This window comes from Polyodon spathula, chromosome 10 (assembly GCF_017654505.1).
Source record: "Polyodon spathula isolate WHYD16114869_AA chromosome 10, ASM1765450v1, whole genome shotgun sequence".
NCBI lineage: Eukaryota > Metazoa > Chordata > Actinopteri > Acipenseriformes > Polyodontidae > Polyodon > Polyodon spathula.
This window is the reverse complement of record NC_054543.1, coordinates 34,818,608-34,844,942: the sequence shown is the minus strand read 5'-3', so window position 1 is coordinate 34,844,942 and position 26,335 is coordinate 34,818,608. Positions and strand designations below refer to the sequence as shown.

General features: G+C 34.1%; 3 protein-coding genes across 5 annotated transcripts in view; 2 read left to right on the top strand and 1 right to left on the bottom strand.

Moving 5' to 3' along the window:
• The first annotated feature begins 11,693 nt into the window (after positions 1–11,693).
• Positions 11,694–14,315, top strand: LOC121322513 (neurogenic differentiation factor 1-like). The gene is made up of 2 exons (XM_041262614.1): positions 11,694–11,858; positions 12,686–14,315. The coding sequence occupies exon 2, from the start codon at positions 12,690–12,692 to the stop codon at positions 13,737–13,739; it is 1,050 nt and encodes a 349-aa protein (XP_041118548.1). The 5' UTR covers positions 11,694–11,858; positions 12,686–12,689; the 3' UTR covers positions 13,740–14,315.
• A 92-nt stretch (positions 14,316–14,407) lies between these two features.
• LOC121322514 (RWD domain-containing protein 2B-like) lies at positions 14,408–17,986 on the bottom strand. The gene is made up of 3 exons (XM_041262615.1): positions 17,887–17,986; positions 15,577–16,236; positions 14,408–15,381 (listed from the first exon to the last, which is right to left on the bottom strand). The coding sequence occupies exons 2-3, from the start codon at positions 16,215–16,217 to the stop codon at positions 15,129–15,131; spliced, it is 894 nt and encodes a 297-aa protein (XP_041118549.1). The 5' UTR covers positions 16,218–16,236; positions 17,887–17,986; the 3' UTR covers positions 14,408–15,128.
• Positions 17,987–18,990: 1,004 nt separating this feature from the next.
• Positions 18,991–26,335, top strand: part of LOC121322474 (ceramide kinase-like protein) — a 45,591-nt gene continuing 38,246 nt past the window's right edge. For 2 of the 3 annotated variants that reach the window (XM_041262522.1, XM_041262521.1), the window contains exon 1: positions 18,991–19,851. In XM_041262522.1, the coding sequence (XP_041118456.1) occupies positions 19,503–19,851 (349 nt within the window). In that variant the 5' untranslated portion in view covers positions 18,991–19,502. The remainder of the gene's footprint in view (positions 19,852–26,335) is intronic. The other variant, XM_041262523.1, reaches the window with a different exon arrangement.

Here is a 26,335-nt window from a genome sequence, read left to right as displayed (position 1 = left end):
CTTTTTCATTTCAATTCTCCTCAGCAATGACTTGTTGTCCAAAGGATGTTACTTGTTACAACGCATGTCTGTTGATGTGGAATGCAGCTGGTTGGGCACAGTTTCTCTCTCCGGGTGAAATGACCAAACATCTTACTGGTGGGGACAATTTCATTGTCCAGGTGAAATTAACCAGGAAGTGTAAGACAGTCTGAAAACATGCCTTGCAAAAATAAACATCTTTAACCCAGTGTAGTACAAGATATCATGAAAATGAAAATACTTGTACTTTTAAAATTGCACATTGACAAGGTACTTGCATGGCAGGGGAAATGTATGGAACTGTTTTGTTAGAAAATCTATGGAGCTGTTTTAATCACTTTAAGGATGGCAGAATTTCGATTCATCTGTTTACTGCAGCGAACAGCCAGCAGCCGCAGAAGGAACCCCAGTGACTTGATTTGAAACAACTGTTGGGAGTACATAGTGTCTTAATCCAGTTTCAGTGAAAGACAGACACAGCCTAAAGGTACAAAGAGAACAGAACAAGTCTCTAAATCAAGTCAAAAATGACCTTTGATGACCTCACAAAGGGCATACGTATGTATGCCTGGGGTGTAGTTTACTCTGGTGACATCTAATAGGGTTCCATACATTCAGGAGTTTAGAAGGCCTTGCCATTACAGCCAGATAAACATGAACTGCATTCCATAATGTGGAACTGCCTATTCCAGTTTAGTTCAGTGGACATGTTAGTAATACAACAAGGCAAATCATGCTATTAGCAGAAGAGGAATGGCATTTTATAAGTGAGGGTTAGAGCAAACCAAAACAAGTGGTTAAACAATAGCCAATATTCAAGCTAACTTGGAACCTTACTTTTCAGGGTCTAATATTCTACAATATTTTTGTTTTTTAAAATTAGCTATGCCATTTAATCTCTTCAGGCATTCTCTCTAAAATGTTTATGACTATAAAATAAAATGGCAATAAAAAAAGGAAATTGCCACGTTTCCTTTGTTATATTTTTGCTTTGCTTGCCTGATTTTGCCTGACTTTGCATGGCTGAGCTTGTGGATGTTTTTGTTTGTTGACCAGGATAAAAGAATGTTCTGTTCCCTGATGAATAGAGCTTACAGGTGATACTGATAACCTGCTGCTGCTGCATGAAGCTGAAGGACCATGTCTTATTACTGCAAGGAATGAGTGGGAGAAAGAATGAGGAGGCTTGCAAACCTGCAGCTATAATAGCCTTTAGGGGTTTGTGGCAGGACAGACTCCCTGTCTCTCTAAGTAATGTGTGTGTGGAAATGTAAGGTTGGCAAGGATGGGGTTAAAGTTATCCATGCCAGCAATCACATGTGTGGCCATTCCCCAGTTAGGCAATTAGTGCTAATTGTGAAGTGACAACATCTATAAGGAAGGAGAAAGCTTTGGTCTGATGAAGTGTGCTGTGCAAACTTGTTCAGTGAAGACGAATGCCCAGCCTAACAACAGCATTGTTTTGCTTATCTTCTTATTTTGGCTTATTTTTTATTTAAGTGTACAACAGCGCTTCACTGCAGCTTCTATCTGAGTCTTTAATTCCTGCTGGTAACATCTTGGGCCATTATGCTATCCTGTCACAGAGTTGTATGCAAACTTATAATCTATTTTATTTATCAACCTTTAAGTTCGACAAAGCCACTGTGTAAAGATAGGGCTGAGGTCAATTAAAGGAAATGTATGGTGTGAATTTATCATGTGTCTTTTGAAACTGTGCATATGGGTATGTTACTGACATACTTTTTTTTCTCCCACTGATGCTGCAAGGACATTGCAGCAGAAGTAACTGTTTAATTTAAATGCAAGTTACTTCTCTAGCTTTACCTTCAGTTTACCACAGTATTTTTGCCTGGTATTTTTGCACCATTATCATGCTTCTCTCATTGTTATACTATGCATTCGCCATAGTTTGCCCTGGCTTGCCAGGCTAATTAATATGCTCTACCATACTATTGTTTACAATGCTTACTGTGGCAAGGTAACAAGTCGTGTTAATATATGTGATGGTATGGGGAATATTGGTTTGGCAGGGAGGGGGTTAAAATTCTCCCTGTCAAAACAAGTGGGAATGTGGCTGGAGGTATGTGGTATAGTGCAGCCAGGTTTAATGCTGGCTTGACAGCTCCTGGATCTTTAGCTGTCTACAATGACAAACAAGACACAGTTAAATAGACAGACATTACAACACTAAAGACTCACGGTTTCTCTTTATTCTTCACAGTTCATACTTAACCATAACGGAGGATCTGATCACTCGGGCTACTTCCCCTAAATACCCTTAGTTACAGCCTCTTTCAGTTGCATGGCCAATCATGTCCCTTCCAATCCGTGACTGACATATCGCCTACCACATTAAGATGTTGACTTCTGGTATCATGGCCCCATCCCCTTCCTGGATGGCTGGCTTCCTACTGACCCTGGAATGAACTGCCAAACCATTCATTACAGGGCACTCTGAACTTGAATGAGAAACTGTGGGTGCGACTAAGCAAGTGTGTGAGCTGTGACCAGAGAGAATATGCAGTGAAAGTGCCAAGACTAAAACGTGGGGTTATTATTCTGGTACCGTGAATTCCAGCCCCTGACACGAATTCTCTGTTGTTTCAAATAAAACAAACATTTTGAGAATTCAACCATCTCCCTGAGTACTACATCCTAAACATGAACACGTTACAATATACTAAATGAAGAATCAAGCTTATTATGTAACTTGGCTTGTGTTTTTCAGGCACAATAAAAGCAGATCGAATTTGCATCAAAAACACAAGCCAAGTTAGTTGTGCCTATTTGCTTGGTGCTGGTCAAGGTTGCCCCAATTGTTTCTACTAACTTGGCTTGTGTTTTTCAGGCACTGTAAGAGCTGATTGAGCTTGCATCAAAAACACTCCAAGTTAACATAAACAACTGGGGCAACCTTGGCCCCCACCACTTCTACTGTTGTGCCTATTTGGTTGGTGCTGGACAAGGTTGACCCAATGGTTTCTTGAAACTTGGCTTGTGTTTTTGATATCTCCACTTTAAATGACTGGGCACTTTTCATAACTTGGTGTTTTTTTCCCATTTCCAGTGTGTTTTTGTTTCAGATTAGCAGACATTGACATGTTGGTCTATATCTCCTTCGCTCACTGTGTGCATAATTATGTTTCCTATTTGTGCTAAATGTTAACATGCATATTATAGAAGGGCAACTTCCTGTACTCCATAGGGTTCACATTTATTAAAAAAAAAAAAAAAATGTTATGTCTAAATATGTAATTTAAAAAAAATGTGATGAAGTATATAAAGGTACTTGTAATGTAATGTTGCTTGCTAGATTACTACATATATGTTAAGCTTACCTTATATTTAAGGGTACCCTCACTAAAAAGTAATTAAACCTTGGGACATCTACTTTTAAGTGTGTTTTTTTAATCATGGGATTGAAGAGCTATGAGTATTAATATATTTTACTGAGAGCAAAACTAGCCTTTACTTTTAGTATTTATTCCTACCTATATTTTTATGTAGGCCTTTTTGTAGTTTCAGCATAATTTATTATATTGCTTTGAATCGATTTCCATGTACATACAAAGACATCTATAATTTTTAGAACAAAACTATTGAATTAAGTTGATTTTAGTTTTGAGTCAGTTTATTTCTGGGCTGCCCAAGCTACATGGTTCATTGAGCTTCACAGTATGTTTCTCTTTTGACTGAGGTGTAATATCTTATTTAAGGCTGTCAATTGGTTTGACAAGACTACAAGGTGGTTGTCATTTAATAGAAGGTACAGTCAAAATGCAACAGAAATACAAAACAGGGCTCTTCAGTTATATTAATGTCAATTGAGCACCTCTTTGGGAACTAGGTCCTGACAGACTGCAGGTTTTAATATTCATTGGTATTGGCATTTCAAGACATGCATTATGGTTGCTGCCTGGTTTCCCATTCTCAGTGGGTTTCTAGTTCTGGTGCCCCATGAGACTCATCACTTTGAAATTTTCTCCTTTTACACTTAAAACCACGTCTTTTCCATTAAACAAGGTATGGTGGGCAAGGTATCCCTTTAAGAAATTTATTTTTATTGCCCCATTTATACCCAGCCATCACAATGGATTTAGTAAAACAAGTTGGAAAAAATATGACATTAAAACAAAAGAACAATAACATACTAATTGGGAAGAATATAGCATGGTGTGTAACAATGCATTACTGTTACTGCATAATGTATTGTTGTTAATGCATAAGTGACCATGAGAACTAAAATCCTGGTATCAATATGTGCTTGTGCTTACTGACATTTTTCTCCAGTATTTCTAAGCCAGTATGATTTTGTTTTCTCCCTGAATAGCCAGTATCAATGTAATATTTCTATTCTTGATCAATATTCTGTAATTTTTTTGACAGATTGATGTTTTAATGCAGAATACATTTGATGTCTGATGTTATTACACTACATTTCTTAAAATACATTGTATCAGAGCTCCACCTGGTGAAATACAAACAGAATAATCTTACCACCGAGAAAGTAACCTGCAGCTTAACAAACGGACACTTAGAATAGGTGTCAGATTGATGAATGCTCATGGAGTACAGTGTTGCTAATGGTTTTATATGAATCCATTATTTTGTCTATTACACTATGTAACACAATTTTTGTTCCTGGGTAGTACGTGTTATTTCCTAATTGCTTATGCCTCAAAAGTATAGAAAATGGCTATTATTCCCCACAAACTTTGCTTTTGTGACCAGGACAGTGATGTTTCAAAATATCACTATTTCCAATGGGAAAATGGGCAAATGTGTGTCTTTTCGTTCACATAAAGTCAGAAAAAAACAACATATGAATCCAAATTAACATGTATTTATACTAAAGTAATACAAAGATGACTACAAAAGATTTAGAAGTGAGTAGTTTTTCGAGATTTACAATTATACTGTAAATACAATTTAATTTTGCAGTATAATTGTAAATCTCGAAAAACTACTCACTTCTAAATCTTTTGTAGTATAGTATTTTCAGTATTATGGTTCTAGAGAAAGCCCAAAGAAACCAATGGTTCTATATGGAGTACCACAGGGATCAGTATTAGGTCCTCTGCTATTTCGAATCTACATTAATGATTTAGATTCTGGTATAGTAAGCAAACTTGTTAAATTTGCAGACAACACAAAAATAGGAGGAGTGGCAAACCCTGTTGCAGCAGCAAAGATCATTCAAAATGATCTAGATTCAAAACTGGGCAGACACATGGCAAATGGCATTAAATAGAGAAAAGTGTAAGGTACTGCACGCAGGAAATAAAAATGTGCATTATAAACATATGGAAGATACTGAAGTTGGAGAAGGAATCTATGAAAAAGACTTAGGAGTTTTTGTTGACTCAGAAATATCTTCATCTAGACAATGTGGGGAAGCTATAAAAAAGGACAACAAGATGTTCGGATACATTGTTAAAAATGTTGAATTTAAATCAAGGGAAGTAATATTAAAACTGTACAATGCATTAGTAAGACCCAATCTTGAATATTGTGTTCAGTTCTTATTCCAGGTTTAAAAGACATGTCATATGCAGACAGGCTAAAAGAATTGAATCTGTTCAGTCTTGAACAAAGAAGACTACGCGGCGACCTAATTCAAGCATTCAAAATTCTAAAAGGTATTGACAATGTCAACCCAAGGGACTTTTTCGACCTGAAAAAAGAAACAAGGACCAGGGGTCACAAATGGAGATTAGACAAAGGGGCATTCAGAACAGAAAATAGGAGGCACTTTTTTACACAGAGAATAGTGAGGGTCTGGAATCAACTCCCCAGTAATGTTGTTGAAGCTGACACCCTGGGATTCTTCAAGAAGCTGCTTGATGAGATTCTGGGATCAATAAGCTACTAACAACCAAACGAGCAAGATGGGCCAAATGGCCTCCTCTCTTGTAAACTTTCTTATGTTCTTATTTTCTTATATGTACTGCTTCATTTAAGATAGGTAAGATATGCTGTGCAGTATTAAGCATTATAAATCCACAAATCTATACTAAAACAATGCCAATACCCCATTTATCGGAATGCAACTGTTGCAAGTTAATAGTAATCTTCAAATATCCATCAGTAGAGTCTATTCTGGGAAAGTGGGTGCTTTTCGTCCTCCATACCTGCCCAATTCTGCATCCTCAATGTGTTAATATGATTTTATTTCTTCAGTTTCATTTTTTAATGTGCACTCACACCTACATGAGCAAATTGCTGTCTTTACAATTTGAAATTCAGTACACATTGTTTAATAATTCATTTTTATTTGCAAACATAAAAACCCACTGCCTGTAACGAATCTGTCAAGCAACAACCCATACAAAACAAACACAAACATGAATTGTAAATCACGTTAATACATTATTTTGTTTCACCAGTAGGAGGCGACATTGCATAGATTTTACATAATATTTAAACTGTTATTTCCCCTGAGAAAGGTTTGTTTTAAAATATATGACTGGTTGCCATAATAATACAACACATACTGACATGTTCCCAAATGTATTTTGATTTACTATGCACATTTTTAGAACCTAACTGTTGAATGTGCTGTTGAATCGCATTGTTTTTTTAGTTTTGAGTCAGACAGTTTACTTCTGGGTGCCCAAGCTACATGGTCCATTGAGCTCCATGGTATGTTTTTTGATTTTGAGGTTTAATAAGACTACAAGGTGGCTGTCTTTCAATGGAAGGCATAGTCAAAATGCAACAAAATACTTTTTTTTTTTTTTTTTACAGTAAATTTAACTTAATATTGTTTTTTTTTCAGTATTTTTAAATTATGGTAACAGTTGTTCAATATTAGTGTAAAATGCTTTAAAAAAGGATTTACCTTTAAAAATACGGAAATGTCCACTATAATTAATCTACAAATATAAAATCAATATTAAGTTATTATACTGTATCAATAATACAGTATTTTTTTTTTACAGTGTATGACAGAAATAGTTAAGCAGTGTTTAGCGTTATCAGGCAAACTTTTTCTTTTTCAACTCCATTAAATACACTTTTCAAATGTAATAAACCCAAACCTATATATATATATATATATATATATATATATATATATAGAATAATATATATATATTATAGATTAAATCAAGACGCTCTGTTGGAAGTTCTGACTTTTACCTACTTTTACTTGATTTTTAAGTTTACTTAAAATCAACTAGCTTATATTTGTATGTGCTAATTTCTTCTTTTTTTAAATTATGGTAGCAGAATGTACATACGTTTGCACACAGGTATTACTCAAGGAGAAGAATATCCTTGTTTTTCTTGTGCACAGACCCCTCTCTACTCTTGGGGTATAATTCTTTGGCATAGAAAAAAAACAAAAAAACAAATTGCCACAAGGGGGCACGACGCAACGGCTACAAAAACTGAAGCTTAATTTCCGTTTTCTTTGTTTGACAAAAGTACAACAACAACAACAACAACAATATTTAAAGCATTAAAAATAATTTGACTTTGTAGAGTTTTGAACTATTACTATGTTATTAGTACTTGTAGCTATTTTTTTTTTAGATTGTTCATATTGATGAAATGACCAGAATGATATGTAGAACACTTGTTTACCTTAGTTGTGTCTATGATAAAGGAAAGGAAGCTTGCTATTTTATGACCTCATATTTTTCTTGCATTGCATGTCGTTTCAGTATTTGTGTGAAATATGTGTCCAGTTACTGACACAGGAAAACAAAGAAACGAGACAGGTGTATGCAGCAGGTGGCATATACCTGCAGTGGAAAGTATAGTCTCATATTTTCTTATGGAATCTGTATTCAATCCTGTGCCGCAGTTGTGTGATGAGCCAAAAATGCATCTCTGCACCGCTCTTCCAGCATGATTTATTGCGCGAAAATACCAAAGAACTAATCAGCAGAGTAACTAATTAATACGAATCTGCATTTTTGCATAAGCAATTAGTGCGAGGAGAGTGCAATGAAATGAGAAGCTGGATTCGTTTAATCTAACTGCCTATTCAAGCGTAAAGACACTGGGTCGAGGCACAGGATCTACGTTTGGGGAAAAGCCTTTTGATTAGGTAGCGCAAAGAAAAGGTCAGATTATCAATATTTAAATCGCATTAAAACGTATTTAAGTTTATAACAAAACACTCTCATTTCCAATGGAATGTAGTAGAAGTAATCCATAAATAACACACACACAAAAAAAAAAAAAACAACAAAGAACAACTAACTGCCTGAATCACGGTTGTTGAAGCTAACACAAAACAACTGCTTCTTAAAGTTACGCAGTTAATACAGCTACATACATACCTTAACCTTAAAACGCGTGATACAGAAATAAGTAAGGGCATGCACTGACAGATGAATGTGCCTGGATCTTCAAAAGTCGGAGTAATTTATAAGAACATTAGAATGTTAGAAATAGACGAGGCCGTTGCTGCAATTGAGGCGCATCCCCTGTGCTGTATCTTTGCTGTTTTTTGGTTTTAATTATCTGTTATCTTTCATTTGTTAAAGTGTCACGCAGTAGCCTTTTAATGCAAGTTTACGTTCGGAACTTTTTTTTTTTTTTTTGTGACCTCTAGTCAAGAGATATTAGTTTAAATTAGTAACTTGATTTAAATTAGAAACTTGATTTAACTTTATCCAAACCAATTTGATACATTGATTGTAATTCCTAATTATTTTCAAGATGGTAGTGATTTAATTACCAGGCTACTTTTTCCTGTAGCTTTGTGTATGTGTGTGTATCTTAAATTAATCTACTTTGCGTTTTAAGTTGTCAAATATCTAAATATTATAACATTCCCCATTCCAACCAAAATGCAAACCTCGAACATAAATAGTTGTCAATTAAAAAAATAATACATGTTATGTTTATGATATATATATATATATATATATTATAATATTATATATATATAATATAATATATATATATATATATATATATATATATTTTCAAACATCAACTTGAACACAAAATATGTATTTTTTATTTCTTTATTTTGCCATCATTATTTAGGTCATCGATATATAGTGATATATATATATATATATATATATATATATATATATATATATATATATATATATATATATATATATATATATGATATGACATAGCTATGCACGTACGAATTTTTACATGTAAACCCTTTTTGAACCACTAAAAACCTGGTATCACCACTGAGGATGCTTGTACCCTTTTAGAAATACAATAATTTTACGATTTTGATAAAGGTGGGGGGGGGGGGGGGGGGAGGGGGGGGGGGGGGGGGGGGGGGGGGGGGGGGGGGGGTAGGCCTCTAAAAATCAATTTAATAAAATGTTGAGTAAGGTTCAAATGCCACTTCATACGATTTGAAGTGTATGTGATTTTGTATCTGTGCATACCTCATGTTTACTGTGTATGGTTATCTTGCCTAAAATCAGCTCATGAAGACTCTCAATATTTAATCGGCGGCACTACTATGCCAATCCATAAGTCTCCATTTTAAGCACTTGTTGGGGTGTTGGTCAGGAAATACCTTGAACACCAGTGAACGTTAAACGATTGAGTCATATCAACACACAATTTAGTATCGGCAACTCAGGATTGAGCTGTCAGTGGTGCTGAATTTCCAGCTACATCTGTTCAATTTAGACATTGCGTATTGATTTGCTTAGAAACATTCAGACAAAGGTAGACAAACAGTTTACATTTTTCTATTAGACTAGGGACACCATGTTTGGCCAGCTAATCTGACAATTTCGAAAACGCCACAGATTAGCCTTTCCTTCAACTCTGCTATTAGACCCCGCGTTTCTGTGGGCACTCCACGGTTGCTTGGATTTTTATATTTGGTCTTATATCCTGTACCTAAACCTCGACCATAAACAGAAGTTAAATACAGATATGTCAGTGCTAGTCAAACATCGCAAACCTGCAGAATTGTACAAGCCTGGCTAGACCCGAATAAAAGCTCTTTCAGTTCAATGTAGAATAAATATATGGCATATGCTTAAGTAAATGCCATGTTAAATTCTATTTAAATTTGACTTGCAAGTGTCTTTAAAGAGAAAGAAAAAGAAACATGATTATAAAAAATATGCAACAATTTACAGGTGTAGGATAGTGTTAGTGCAGTTATTAAAATATTCATATTTCATTAAACACGTTGCATACATCCAGTTGGCTAGTATCTGTTCTGTGCTGTTTAGAAATAGGCTGCTGACAGCAATTTGGGGTAGATTCTGTTTTATCCCGTTCTCACTGGTGTTATACAAATCAATTATCGTAATTAAGATAATGCCGCGTGTCCAAGAGGGATTTAAATCAGACGGATTTTCTAATGTGGACAACGGTATTTAATAAATCGCACTGCTTCGACGGTTTAATGTGGTAAGTTTATCTAACACATTATTTAATATTGTCACTGAGCAGTTTATTTTTTTGATTAAAATAAGGTGGGTGTCTATTAAAGTGACATAAATTGTGTTGCAAGATGTTTTTTTTTTCATATTTAATTTTTAAGATAATCATTTAAGAGGCAAACGCAAGCAATGTTCAACAATTAAACACACATGTCCCTTTAGAAATACTAATCTAAAATCAATTTATTTTTATTCCGAGTGCCTGGTGTTTTTTCCACTTGCTTTTCCATGTCTGTCCAACTGTCAGTATGTCGATTTCTGGCGGATTATATTATATTGAATAGAAAAGAGCAGGTTTTGGACGTTGGATAAGGTTAGTGAGCCATGAAACAAGCTTTTGTTAGTAGGCGTGCTGCTCGCGTGCCGATCCTTTTAGTCTGAAAAAAAAAAGAGACTCATTATTTAAGGACTCAATCCAGACATCACCCGATTACTGTCCGGCGGGCTGGACTAATTTTTTATTTTATTAATATTATTTTTTTATATATATATCTTGCTTGTTTTGTGTGTGTGTGTGTGTGTGGACAATATAATATATATATATATATATATATATATATATATATATATAGATATATATATATATAGATATTATATATAGTATATATATATATCATAAGTCAACCCGTGAGTGCTGAAACTTTATGAAATATCAAATCTTCAGTAGATCGTCTACTTGTTAGAGTCGGGTTAATCTCAGAATTACACCAGCAAATTGAAATTTAAAGTTTACCAGTAAATCAGTAATTTTTTTTATTTATTTTTTTTACTTAGAAAAATAAAATAAAAAATATTGTGGTGACGTATGTATCTAGTTTGTTACTTAGATCGAAACAATCATAAAGTCGCATTATAATTCAGCGTAATATTATTAGCATTACAATAAAAGCATGTAAGGTAACCGTCAGGTCGCTTGGAAGTCCAGCGAACCGTCTGTGTAGAGTATAATAATAATAATATAATAATAATAATAATAATAATATAATAATAATAATAATATAAAAAATTAGTAACCACGCAATTGGTATTTTTAAAAATGTATACATATATTTATTATTTGAAAACGCTATTTCTTCCTGCGGGTACAAACTGGTCCGTGGTCTCTAACTGGCGACAGATGGCCACTTTCTTTTGGCCACAAAGGGATGGAAAAGAGCTCTGTTGAATACGAATGGAAGATGTCACGTGATTATAGGGGCAGTTTGCCTGACGTGATTGACCATATGGCGCGTGCCGGGAAAAGAGGTGGAGCCTGCTGCAGCCAGTCGTTGGTGCAAGGGTATCAACAGCAGCGATAGATACACATGCTCATCTCTCAGCATCAGCAGCACAGCTATATAACCTGAGCATCCGCTGCACAGGCTACCAGAATATACGAGAAACGCTCAAACTGCTGGAAGGGTTATGAGACTGTCATAACGGGGAATTATTGTAAAGGTAATTATCAACTAATTATCACATGGTTTACAAAGTAGTATTTTATATATTCTTACACAACTAAAATACATATGTTCATTGACAATGCAAATCTACCAATTTTAAGTATTGTAACATCTTTTAATGTGTGAAAACTCTGTTCAAGTGTAATTTTATTGTTATAAATGGTTAATTTTCTATGTAGACATATAAGCCGCTTTGTATGAATTATGGAATGCTGCAACAATTTGCTTTAAACATGTTGAAGTATACATTATTAACATGTGAGTAACGTACAGCAGCATGAAACACAGGAACATATGCTACCTGTTACAGCACGGAAGGCAAGGGGAAAGACCAACAGACATTTATGAATATAATTGTTGCATTACTTAAAAAGAAAAAAAAAAATACAAACATATATTAATAATTCAACCCAGTCAATTTACTTACGGGCTGTTTAGAAATAATCTTTTTTTTTTTTTTTTTTTTTTTTTGCCAACACTATAGTTCAATCTATATGTTTATACGGTTTTAAAATCATATTAATAGATTTTTGTTTAAAATATTAATTACACTTTTACTTAATTTCTATTTCTTAATTTATCTATTTAACTTGTGAGTCATTTATTTTGCATTATAATCTACAATTACAAGCATTTCATTATAATTTCACAGATACAGAACAAGGTTATGATTGATACTAATTAACAAGTATTCCTGTTGTATTTAGTTTGTAAAACAATTTACAAATGTTTTTTTTTCTTTCATTTTATATTTTTAAATTGATCCTTTTCTAATTTTTGGCAACACCTTTTAATATCTTGTGTTAATTCTCTTTAATTCAGGGATATGACAAAATCATTCACAGAGAATAGCATAATGCCAGGGTCCCAAAGCACTTCAAACTGGACTGATGAATGTTTAAGTTCCCAAGATGAGCACGACATGGAAAAGAACAACAGGGAGCATAACAGGACAAGCAAGGGAGAGGATTATGAAGAAGATGATGAATTTAACAGATTAGAAGGCGACGATGATGACGAAGATGAGGAAGAAGAGGAAGGTGACGAACAGAAACCTAAAAGGCGAGGACCCAAGAAAAAGAAAATGACCAAAGCGAGACTGCAGAGGTTTAAAATGAGGCGCACAAAAGCCAATACCCGGGAAAGGAACCGCATGCATGGGCTGAATGATGCACTTGACAGCTTGCGTAAAGTTGTGCCGTGCTACTCAAAAACTCAAAAATTATCCAAGATTGAAACCCTTAGGCTGGCAAAAAATTATATATGGGCTCTTTCTGAAACCCTACGATCTGGAAAAAGTCCAGATTTGATGTCCTTCGTCCAGGCCCTCTGCAAAGGCTTGTCCCAGCCCACCACTAATCTGGTAGCAGGCTGCCTTCAGCTGAACCCCAGAACCTTCCTTCCAGAGCAGAGCCAGGAAATACCCTCACATATGCAAACAGCAAGTTCTTCCTTCCCTGTTCATCCATACACATATCATTCTCCTGGTCTTCCCAGTCCACCATATGGTACCATGGACAGCTCCCACATTTTTCACGTTAAACCGCATTCATATGGAAGCGCATTGGAGCCATTTTTTGAAAGCACTCTTACAGACTGTGCTAGCCCTTCATTTGATGGACCCTTGAGCCCACCACTGAGTGTAAATGGAAACTTCTCCTTTAAACATGAGCCTTCTTCAGAGTTTGAAAAGAATTATGCCTTTACCATGCACTATCCAGCAGCAAGTCTGGCAGGACCACAGGGTCATGCTTCCCTTTACTCAAACACTGCAAATCGCTGTGAAATCCCCATTGACAACATCATGTCATATGATGGACATTCCCACCACGAAAGAGTCATGAGTGCCCAACTGAATGCTATTTTTCATGACTAACAAGACAAAAAGTCACAGTGCATTGATGAATCCAATTAAATGTACTCAATGAATGTCTTGTTTAAGGAGTCATTGCATTGGGTTACTATATCAGTGCAAAGTGCAAATATTTCACGTTTAAAATAATGTATGTATTTATTGTTATTACTGCCTTTAGGTGAAATGAGGATGCAAATTTTTGTTCACCTTGTATTATATTCTATAGCGCTTCTATTTAAAAAAAAAAAAAAAAAAAAAAAAAAAAAAAGCCACGCTAAGAATTGCCATGGCTATTTTCTGATTGTGTTAATCATCTGATCCATTTGACAAAATCACAAGCAATAATTAGGAATCTATGCAATTTTTAAACTAATAATGGGCCAATTTACACTCTCTCTATATATATATTTTTCAACCAACATTTTACTACTTATCTTTCCCATACTGAATTATTTTGTACAGAATTTGTAATGAACTTTTATATGGTCGATTTCATATTTTAACCCATACAACTCCATCAATATTTTATAAAAAATAATTTTAAAAAATAAGCAAAATAGAATTGTCTCTAATTTATACAAAATAAGTCATTTTAATAATTTAACCAGCAAACAAGTTCTTAGACATTTATTCTGTTATCATAGCACTTCTTTAAGAAGTAATCATGCAAGGTTGCACAATCTTGACAATTGTTGTTTTTTTTATTTTATTTTTTTGACGCTATTCAAAAGCAAAATACTTGAGTGGGTATACAATATAAACCTGTCTTTTAAAATCATATCAATATGTTGCTTGACTATCACATAAAATGTGCAGTTTTTTTTTTCTTAATACTCTATTTAGTCATTCTTTTAAAAGTCTAGGATCTTGCCCTGTAAATTTAACTCATTGATTCTATAAATGGATAATCAGTGGCTTATCACATGGAGCCTGCAGTTGATCAGGTTATCAATATTCAGATGTATTCCTGTAGTAGGTAATTAGTGCAGTAGATACAATATTCACACTACTTATTCCATAAATATAGATCAATAGATATATTGCATGTACAATGCAGTCCACATAACGTGATGTTTGAAGTGTATAATGCTGGTTCAACTTGAATCTTCATAATGTAATTTTATTTGCAATCCTGTATATTATTATGATGTATTGCCACAACGCATTGGGGATTTATAATATACATCTCTGAACCATTTATATTCAAATAGTATTGAACATTTGGTAAAATGTTGTATTCTCCTTTATTGTCATTTTCTTAGTGTATGTAATTACTATGGGATTATTGTTTTATTTTGATAGCTCATAAAAGGTGCAAAATGTATTATTTGTAGAATAAAGGAAATTATCACAATTTGTTATTAACGTGTGTGTGTATTTTCAAGTCTTCTCAAGCTTTCTTAAGCTTTCTTAAATCTGCTGCTTGGAAATTTGGCCTTCAATATTGAAAAAGTAAGAAAATATATGTTGGCATGTGTGGGCTACCAGAAACTGGTAAAATGTCCCTTTGTTCATGATATTTTCTCTTCCACCATGGCAGGTGTGAGGATCAAAGTTAATTTCTTCAAACTTTGAAAAGCATCGTAGCTTTTCTATTTCTGCTTCACCTTCCACCTGGAATTCTTCTTGATGACGGAGAGTAATTTTGCGCCAGTTTAGCAGTCTGTAATATAAAATAAACTAAATTATAACAGTAATGATAATACATTAAAACATATGACAATATCACTTTATTCATTAAGTCATTGCAATTTAATATCTACATTGTAAAAATGTTAGACGTTTCAATTATATTTAAAAAAAAAAAATCTATTTTAGGAACGACATACAGTAAAATCATTTTGTACAATTGTCTTACCTCGTCCTTGACCAGAATTCTTCACAGTCAGCTCTCTGACCCTCGACACAGATACAGCCCGGTTTCCCTGGAAGGCAGAAGCCACTAAGAGACAATTCTCCTGCCCACTCTAAAATGTTACGGCGCTTGTCTTTGCCATATATGTGGTGGCTGTGAATTAGGTATCTTGAGAATATGTACTTGGCAGCATTTATTTTCTCCTTGGCAGTTGTTTCATCCATATTAGTGTATTCTGTTTTCTGTGTATATTTAAGGCCATAGTCCTGAAACCATTGTAGAACATTTATCATGCAAATCTCCCCATTTTCCAGAGTGCAAACATATTCTCTTAAGTCTCTGTTTAGCTCTTTATTTTGGTCTCTTAATAGCTGCCCACATTTTACAGACAGAACTGGATGGCATTTTGGATAATCTAAGGGGAAAAAGGCATCTACATGAAAGACCAAATTGCCACCACATTCCCTTTCTAAAACAAACTGCACCGTAAATGCCAAGTTTCCAGGAGGGGTGTCAATTTCACCATTTACGTACTGGTACATATCTGCAAGCACTGTTACATCTTGAATCTTAAATTCATCTTTAGATGGGTACATGCATTGCAGCAACTCAATTTCATGAAGCTGAAGTTGAATGTGTTCCATTTGACTGGTTTGCAATCACCTGGTGAATTAAAAACAAACAAAAAATAATAATAATACCAGACATAATAATAAAACAGCAAACAGTAATTAGTTCAAATGTAACAACATCCTATATTGAAAATACTACAAAGCTTGTGTTAGTACTTTAAAAAAAAAAAAAAAAAAAAAAATTAACAAGCACATTTCAGTCAATTGATTACTCAAAGACTAACAGAAGGGCTAAGCCACTGTAAAATAACATAAGGCATTTCTTTAGTCTGTCAAGGGGCAGCTCACATGCCACCATCTTTTATTCAAACCAAGGCAGTCACAGATGTTCCTTTTGCAGGGTAGGTTTTAATTTATGAAAATTATATTGTATATGCATGAATACACTCTACATAACACAGGTCTTTAGCTGATGTAGAAAAAAATACCACAGAACAAATACCAATGTCAAGAACTTATTCTGCAGATGTATTCTCTTTAGTATCTGATGACTTAAAAAAATAAATAAAAATAAAACTTTGTCTTAACAACTAACCTTTAATGACCTGATTTTTTTTTTTTTTTTTTCATTTTAGGATTACCACCTGTCACTTTGCAATATATGTGATTTACTCTAAAATTGAAAGACAGCGTAACCTAAAACAGAATGATGAGATTTATAATGGTTTATATTGAAACACAAAAGGGTAGGTTTTGTAAATGAACGAATAATACAATTTTAAAATCAGTAGTTTATTTCTATAAAGGCACAAACCTATTCGTTGATTTAAAAAAAAAAAAAAAAAAAAAAAAAAAAAAAAGATAGACCTAATTAAAAATGGAAATGAAGACATAGCGAAGAGGACATCATCGATTTGTATTTTCAGACATCTCAAGTCTGCGTAAAAATAGGGTTGATACAGGAGTTCTATAACCACGTAAATCCTTTTGGATATTATTAATTAATTAATTAATTAAAAAAGTTTTCAAAGCTATTTGTTCAGCTGTGACAACAAACTGAATACGCTAGCGCAAATGCTGTTTTACAGCACTTTCGTGGCAAACAGAAGTAAAGGTAAAATGTATTTCTCAACCGGCAATTCGTGGTCACTTATGTGCAAAAAAAAATAGGCTACCACCTGCAAATGCACTATAATAAAAATTAGTGTAAGTTTATTAAAACAGTTGCATACATGAATAGACAAAAGATTTAGACAGCTACTGAATTTCACAACTGGTAGGCTACATCCTACACACGTAACTTCTGCCAACAGTAGCCGGTATCACATGAAAAGCGTGTTGTAATTGAATACTGAACTACGATGTAGCAATCACGGAAGTACGACGTAAACTTATGGAACATGTTTTTCGCTTTAAACTATCACAGTAAGATCTTTTTTTTTTTTTTTTTTTTTTTTTTTTTTTTTACTCAGTACTGTAAGCAAGTGTATTAGAACAAGAATACAGACAGACGTCCACGACACGTCAACAGTCTTACCTACCACCACCACCCCATAAGAAAACAAACAAACAAAAACTCATTACTTTAAAAGGCCATGCGTTTTTTTTTTTTTTTTTTTAATTTATTTAGTTATTTTTGGTTCAATACATAACTTTTACCTGGAAGTTTTAAACTATTTTTCTTCCAATCGAGTGTAACATTAAATATCTATTACGTTTAAAGACTTTAACGGTTTCCCACCTGTGACATAAATGGAAACACGAATCCGGAACTGTTTAAAAACAAAGCAGCCACAGTATTTAAACCAGGCACAATCCAAGCTGACTTACCGGACACCAGAAGGCCCACTTGTGTAAAAAGTCACGTGTACTTTGCCTTGTGGTGATTGGTGGGTTGAAAGTGACCAGCTGGTGAAGGAGGGTCATATAGGACTAGTGTTTCAAAACCAGACAGGAAAATATATTTTTATTTTGCCTTATTGGTGAAGAAAAACGGTTTTATCTTCAGTAGTTTGTGCGTGTTAAACTTAATAAAATGCAAATATATATTTTATTACTAGTTGTTTTGATCAATTGTATATTTTAACTCAGGCTGTAATTCTGTAACACAGTACTTTTAGTTTGAAGTATATTATAGATTATATTGATTTGTAGCTAACAAAAATTTCCATAATATAATATATATTATATATATATATATATATATATATATATATATATATATATATATATATATATATACATTATTAACTAAGTTAAACGTAAATATAAAAGCTAGGCTACCAATTCTGTACAACAGGAAGAAATCATTCAGAAGTGGCATTTGCTTTAACATTAAGTTTCAAGGAATATATAATCTCAGCTCAGATATTTCTGCAATCTATTTAATTATTTACCTGTTCAAGAAGAAGAAGAAGAAGACGACATGGAAATAGCCTGTAATAAACTTTAGAATAATCAAATGTTGAGATACATTAAAGAAGTCTTGATCATAAGTACTCATACAAGTGAAACATTATAGTGTTACCACTGTTCATAGCTACAGTGGTGCCCATACATATTGACCCCTCTATTCATTTCAGTAATATTCCCATGAGTAGCATGGAATAAACGTTATAGAGAGAGAGAGAGAGAGAGAGAGAGAGAGAGAGAGAGAGAGAGAGAGAGAGAGAGAGAGAGAGAGAGAGAGAGACACACTGGAGTGGAAACTTCTACATTATTGTTCCATAACCCTGCAGTTCTTAATTGAATCAAGCATTCAATCGAGTTGAAGAGGGTCTGTGAAAGAAGCTGACACTGCAAAACATAAATGCTCTGACAAGAAATCTAGAATCTGCTTGGCTTCACAATTCCCAATCATTTTTTCTTCTAACTTTAAGTGTGTCTGTTGGTGGAGGCGGGTGTATTATTTGTATACTATATTGGACAAGTTAAGTGCTTTTATTACCGCTATACAGTATATTTCATAAGGATTCACGGGGAAACAATGCGATCAAAGCAAACGCCTTGTTGTTGGGTTGTATTGGTTTTGTGTGATTGACCGATTACATATCATCAACACTTCACATTCACATATTCCTATTTAGTTCAATACTGTCTTTTTGCTGCCGGTACTGTGGTGTATTATTTATTCATTCAAATTTTGTCGCTGCTATAGACTCTTTGTTTTCATTATAACGACATGGAAAGCACAGTGTAGCGCGGACGAGCACGCGCGCGACCAAAACATAGCGAAACCAAGCGGGCGCGCTCAGCATGTAGCCAAAGAAGGCTATCTAAAAAGGAAGTTTCATAGCGTAACCTTAAGCCAAGGTGCCGCATTGAACTGGAAATAGCCTTACAATATAATCATTGGTCATGTCTGAGACCTCTCGCAGATCTGCTACCGTTTTAAATGCATGGTCTGGGACCTTGGAAGACTTGCAGCAGCAGGCGCAACCGGTGTCTCCAGACAGCACAGTCAACACAGGCAAGAAAAAAAAGAAAACGAAGCCGCCGCAACGCTCGGTCTCGGTACCGCAGCTGTTCGCCTTGGAAAATGTTGCAGACTCCGAGGCCGAGGAAAGGCGAACTAGAGAGAAACTCCACACAGAAAGAGACACCGAGGAGTCGATCCTTAGGGGTATATTTAAAATAGAAAAAAAGAGCTGCGACGTAGAATTAAGAGCGAGTAGATTGGTATGGACACCAATCCAGCCCGAGACCCTCATGGGGGTCCACCCAAACAACACTACACGAACGTGTTTCTATGACATTTTAGGGTGGCACCGACCACACATATATATAATATATATATATATATATATATATATAGATATATATATATATATATATTTACAGACACAAGTATCCTACGCCAAATATGTATGGTTTATCAGTCATCCTAATTGCTTAAATAAATAATATATGTAAACATGTCAGATGCTACAAAAATATGCAATGCATAAAATTATGTTTACAGTGCTTTGTCTTTAGTTTAGAAAGTTCTGACTGTCTCTTTTTAGTATTAGAAGATGAGTGTTCTACATGCACATACTGGGTGTTAGAGTATTGATCGATTTGAATGTCAGATGATACAATTGGGCCTTATTCAGAAAGTTTAAAATTAGTTTTAGTTTTAAGAATTTTTGGCATGTTCTCATGGCCTTGCAAAGTGTTATGAATAGTGCAATTAGTAATTCCTGCCCCCCCCCCCCCCCCCCCCCCAAATGCCCTGTTCAGAGTGCTGCAGTTTGATGACAACTTAAAGTGTACAAGTGTAGAAGTCTTATACAGTTCAACACTAGATGTGAAGTAGGAGACAGTGCTTTAAAGTAATAAAAGTAATAATGGCTTCAAATTACCACAGTGTTTAGGGTAAATATGTGTCTTAATTAAAATATATTGACTTTATTCCAGTGCAAATGGACAAGGAAAGTTGCTTGACCCTTGTCAATGACTAATTAGCAACTCGTTCTTTTTTTGTTAGAAAGCTCTTTAAACAAGCTGTATCTTGATACCAGCATTGTTTATCTAGGGCACTGTCCACATTAAAAAAATAGGTAAAGTTTATCAAAATGGGCAAGTGTACCATCAGACACATTTTCACCATGGACATCATCTTTTGCACACAACACCTACCTTGGATCCCCTTTCCCCCATGACATGTGGTTCATCATCAAACACAAGTGGAAGAAACCCCAGTATATAGTCCACGTGAGCTGGAACGACCCTATTACTTTTTATTTAAAAAAAAAAAAAAAAGATTTTATGCATCAGATATTTAAAGATAAAAAATCAAGTAGAGAAACGTTTTGGTGAGTGCATCAGTGTAATCAGACAATTGTTGCAACTTTTTATTTCTAATTCCTTATAAACAGTTTGGTTTCTGCTACATACCATATAACATTACCTTAAGATATTACTGGTACCAGTCATTTAAAGTAAAGGTTGATGTACTGTACAGATTAAGTTGCATACTATTTTTTTTTAAAGGGTAACAGGATAGTCTGTGTACAACAGCTGACCTATAGTGTCCATTTCACTAAGTGAGTACCTACTGGAGTGAAATTCTTCACACCTATAACATGTATTATTATTATTATTATTATTATTATTATTATTATTATTATTATTATTATTATTATTATTATTATTATTATTATGATGATGTTTTGGATTAATTGGTTCATAGTCAAATTCTGACTAGAAATTCCTAATATAAAACTAATTTAGCTTGTTCAAGAGGTAGGCTTTTAAACTGTTTATTTGAAGTTTCAGAGCATTGTGAAAAAAAAAAAAAAAAGCTGCTTCCTCTATCATGGGGTGAGATCATGGGTTAAAAGATACAGAAAGTAATGCAGATAAGTTGGACCAAGTTCACTTGGAGCCTGATAAGTTAAAACAAAAACCTTAAAACCAGTTCAAAAATAATTGGGAGGCAAGGAAGTGAAGACCCTAGCTTCAGCATTTTGAGCAATCTGATTCAAAACAAAACACCATGATTGCCAAAAAAGCCTTGCACTGATCTGTCTTATATGAAACAAAGGCCTATATAATAACAGAGATGCATTGCTTGTAGCAGAATATAATGGCAGATGCAGTTCTGCCTTGAATATATCATTTCCTTCCTGCAAGGATGGACAGTGCCAACATAACAGTGCTAGAAATAGAGGGGTCAGGGACTGGTTTGATGAGCACAGCAGGGCTTCATATATATATATATATCCATTGGCCTGCCCAATCACGGGATCTCAGGCTAATCAAGGCCCTGTAGGATGAACTTGACCAACATATCCTTGGTAGGCAGCCACAATCTGCTAATTCAACACTGAACAATAAGACTAGGTGTTAAAGGCTTTTGCGTCTGTGAGAGATGTGTTAGCTATGATATACCTAACATAGAAATTACATACATAGAAATGATGTGTCAGTTATTAGAAGACTTGAATCCTAAAAAACATAAATGTAGCTAAAACAAAAAAAAAAAGAGATCCGTAAAATGTATCTGCCATGAACATCTTTTCATTATATTGTTCTCAAATGTGCAGTTTTGAAAGAAGAGGCAGGCAGTAGCATACTTTGACCCAGAAGACATTTCTGGGGTGAAATGACCCAAAAAGTGCAAGTGGAAACAGATAACCTAAGAGTAAGTCAAAGGAACCTAGAGCTTCATTTAACCTAAAGTAGTACCAGCTATCATGTTTTAAAATGAACTTATATATGTGTGCTGTAACATGCATTTATTTTAAATCTGTAGCTAATGTAAGAGCAAAATGCTATATATATATATATATGGAATTATTTTGTTAGCTACAAATCTTGAAAAATGTGTATACAGTTCAACCTCTTTCTTGGTCATCTGGAAAATGCATTTGGTGTTGTCATTGTTGCCTGTAGTTGACATATTGTGCAGTGCAAAAATACTGTTCATTTAACTCAGTGTAGTACATTTCTGAACAGGATTACACGGCACCCTTATTCCCAGGAGAGCTATGGCCTATGATTGAAAGCCTGGGTGAAAGCTTTTAGTAAAACAGCATGTTGAAGTTTAATGTGATTGCCTATACTGAGTCTGATATGTGAACCTTTAGTGATGACATACATCTTGCATCTTTCTTAACCATAGAACTTACCTGCCTTTGGGGCTTTAATGCTTTACTTAACATGGTAAAGTAATCAGTTTGTGGCTAGATATTTTTATAACCTGATCTTTAAGTGCCATGCCTAGATTTTTTGTTTCAATCAGGAGCTAAATATGTTGTTTTAAATATGGATTGCTTTCCCTTTTTTAGTTATGAAGAAATAACTGGTACCTATAACTAAGGATCATCATAAAAACTTTTTTTTAAAAACAATTTAATAAAAACAACCATACTGTAGAAACAATGCCACATAATAAAAAGCAATATGCTGCCAAAAAAGTCATGGTGGAACAGATGTGCTTGTAATAGACACCGGTGATATGTTACGACCACCTAAAGTAAGGCATCTGTCAGTCTAATGGACAGTCAGCAAATGTCCAAGTAAATGATACCCAGTAAAAAAGAACCTCTGTTATATAAAGATGAATATGTATGTTTACATATTTTATCACATTGTTTAAATGTATTGTTACAATATACTTTAATTCTATTGAAAGATACAAAATATATATTCTACATGGTCTTGTACTTTAAGATCTATAAGATTCACCCTTTAGATTATGGAAATATCGTGTTAATGTTATGCAGATTGTATCCACCAAGTGAATGCCAGCTTCTTCAATTTCCTCCTGTCAGCTACTATATATACATTTTTTTTCACACTTCATTTTATTCAGACAAAATTATTAACTGGAGGAAAATGGTATTCTCATTAATTCTTGTAAATCATGAAGCACTCAGTGAAAAAAGGCCTCATAAAACTTGTTTTAAAGATGAAAATCTTAAACGTTAAGTGTGTCGTGAGCACTACAGTAAAACTGAAAATCATACCATTTTAAAGCTTCCTAGAGCTGATCTTATGTTTTGATTTGTTTATGTAAAGCATAGGTTCCATTTGTCTGTAATAATACACGCCAGTGCTGTCAAGCCAGAACTCTCATTACAAAGAAAGCATATAATCACCCCCTATAGCGTTTACCAAATGCTATCACAAAACTGCCAAAAAAAATGTCAGAAGAACCACTCATAAGCTAGGTTTCTCTATTTTATGGTAAAGTGACCGTCTTTTGCCTTGGGATATTTTATCTTAGTAGTGTCCTCTGTCCTCTAGGAAGGTAATGTCTGGCACATTAGGACAAATTAACCCCAGTAGGTAAAGTTGTAGAGTGTTGAAAATAAAAGCCTTAAAAAGTCAAAATCTGACATTTAGCATACTGTTATTGAAAATATTAAGATTTTTCTAATTAAATAATTTAGTAGATTCTATCACTGACTTTTTTTTTTTAAATAATCAAGATACCATGCTGTTATAGCATAATATAGTAATGCAAACCTATTTTTTTTTTGTTTATTTTGTTTTTTGATTATACAGTATATAACAGCTATACTGTATCTATTTACGAAAAAAAAAAAAAACAAAAAAAAACAAAACAAAAAAAAACAATGACTTGTACTGCAGAACAATGTTTATCCTGATTCAGCTTTACATTGTTATTGTTAAGTAGGCTTATTGTGAACTAAACCTCTTGCAAGTCTGGTCATTTTCAGAGGGGCAAAACAATTGTAAGGGCATAAAACCAGCAAGATACAACTTTGCTGGATGGTGCAGTTAAATTGTTGTCCTGTGTAGTTTCTTGGTGGTCCTTACTTTTAAATTATTTTACACTTGCCCCAGAACACTTTGTGTTCTTACCCTTTGATTAAATTTGGCATTTGGTACTTTTAAAAATGTCTATATGAGAATAGCAGAGGCATAATTAAAATGCATTCCTAGGGAAATGGCTTAAAATATGATTTTTAAGCACTTATAATCATATATTAAAAGCTAAAAGCCTAGAAAAAATGAACTCAGTATGTCCTTGGTCAGTAATACAGTCCAACCTACTCAAGGGACTAGCTGCAAGTGTTATTTAAAATACCTGTAGATGATTAAACATGGAACATGGTTTACATAGGGACACATGACTGGTCATTATGCACAGGTGGTCCTTCTTTTACAGCTGGTCTCTTTATAATACAGATTTGACTGTAATGTCATATAATACCGACCAGCCTTGTGCAGGCACATTGCAATATTCCATCAGTAGATACTGTAGTATTTTTAAACAAATAAAATGGTCCATTTCAGTTGGAAAAGCAAATTAATCCTGGGATTAATGTTCCAGTCTCCTTTGTTAGCTAAATTAATGATCTATAACCAGGATAAACAACATTACCAGATTCTGACAGCTAAGATTTTCTTCACAGATGGAACCTAAAATCTTGTTATTCTTATTTAGCTAGATTAGTGTAACTATTGTTGATTATACTGTATCAACTTGATTTAGTTAACACCATTTTTAATGTTTTTTTATTTTTAGAAATTGCTAATATATGCAGTGAAATGTGTGCTTGGGGGACATAGGTCCACGGATGTGTGAAATCTGCGGATAAATTAGATGTCATTTGGTGTGACTAGAATGCATCAATAAAATACAGAAACTAGTAATGAAGCCAAATTACCGTTTACTGAAGAGGTATGCACAATATATTGACAGAAGAATGTTTAAAAAATTAGGTTATTTTGACAGTACACCTCCAACCCAATTTCCCTAACTAAATATTATTTTAAAAATAAATAAATAAATAAATACTACAAAGCTACAAGATCATATGACATTTTATGATGGGAATAAGCCAGCCCATCAGACCTCACAATTTTCCTATAAATTAAGTGGTGTGTCTAGCAGCCAGAAATATCACAAGATATTATTGCTAATGTATTCCATGCATGACATTTCTGGAATTTCAAACAAAAAATACACGTCATCACAGTTACTATTGTCCAATTTGTCGTTAAATGGGTATGTTCTAGACTTGTGTGTCTGTGTGTGTGTGTGTGTGTGTGTGTGTGTGTGTGTGTGTGTGTGTGTGTGTGTGTGCATTGTCATATATATTAATTCACCATGGTAACAGAAAAGACCTAGCTTTTAAATGGCACTGAAAGTTAATAGTGGATAGCAATGAATGCTTGTCACCTGTAGCACAGAACCAATTATGGGCTACTGCAATGTCATATTTGCAGTATGATTTGCTGATTTTGCTCTATGTAAAACCCTCTGTGTTTTTTTTTTTGTTTTGTTTTTTTACAATAGAACACTAATTTGACTTTAAATCCTTGTTTAATTGCTTCAAAACACATTGCTAGTGGTGTTACAATAAATATATTGTAATAAGCAGTACATCCCAGTGTAGTGGTGCCCCAAATATGGAAAACAATTTTGTAAGAAAACAAACTGCAATATTTTAAAAACATGTTCTACATTAAAAACACTTATGATACGTAGCAATATGGCAACATGGTCTTGCCTCCCATTTTCCTCATAATGCCATTTCACTGCCACTTGGGTCACAACACACTTAATGTTTAAGACTGTTGCCTTTTGAAACTAGGTTTCTGAGACCATAATTAAATAGTGCTTTCTGACACTTGTAAGAATTAATGAAAATACCATTTGCATTCTCATTACAAGTTAGAACATAGATAGCACAGTCTCTTAACTACAACTACAACGCTATATTTATATC

Coding starts and splice junctions, on each gene's coding strand:
- LOC121322514 (XM_041262615.1), bottom strand. CDS start 16,217: ATGGAACACATTCAACTTCAGCTTCATGAAATTGAGTTGCTGCAATGC. Junction 15,382..15,576: donor GAATTCTGGTCAAGGACGAG/GTAAGACAATTG, acceptor TTTATATTACAG/ACTGCTAAACTGGCGCAAAA.
- LOC121322513 (XM_041262614.1), top strand. CDS start 12,690: ATGACAAAATCATTCACAGAGAATAGCATAATGCCAGGGTCCCAAAGC.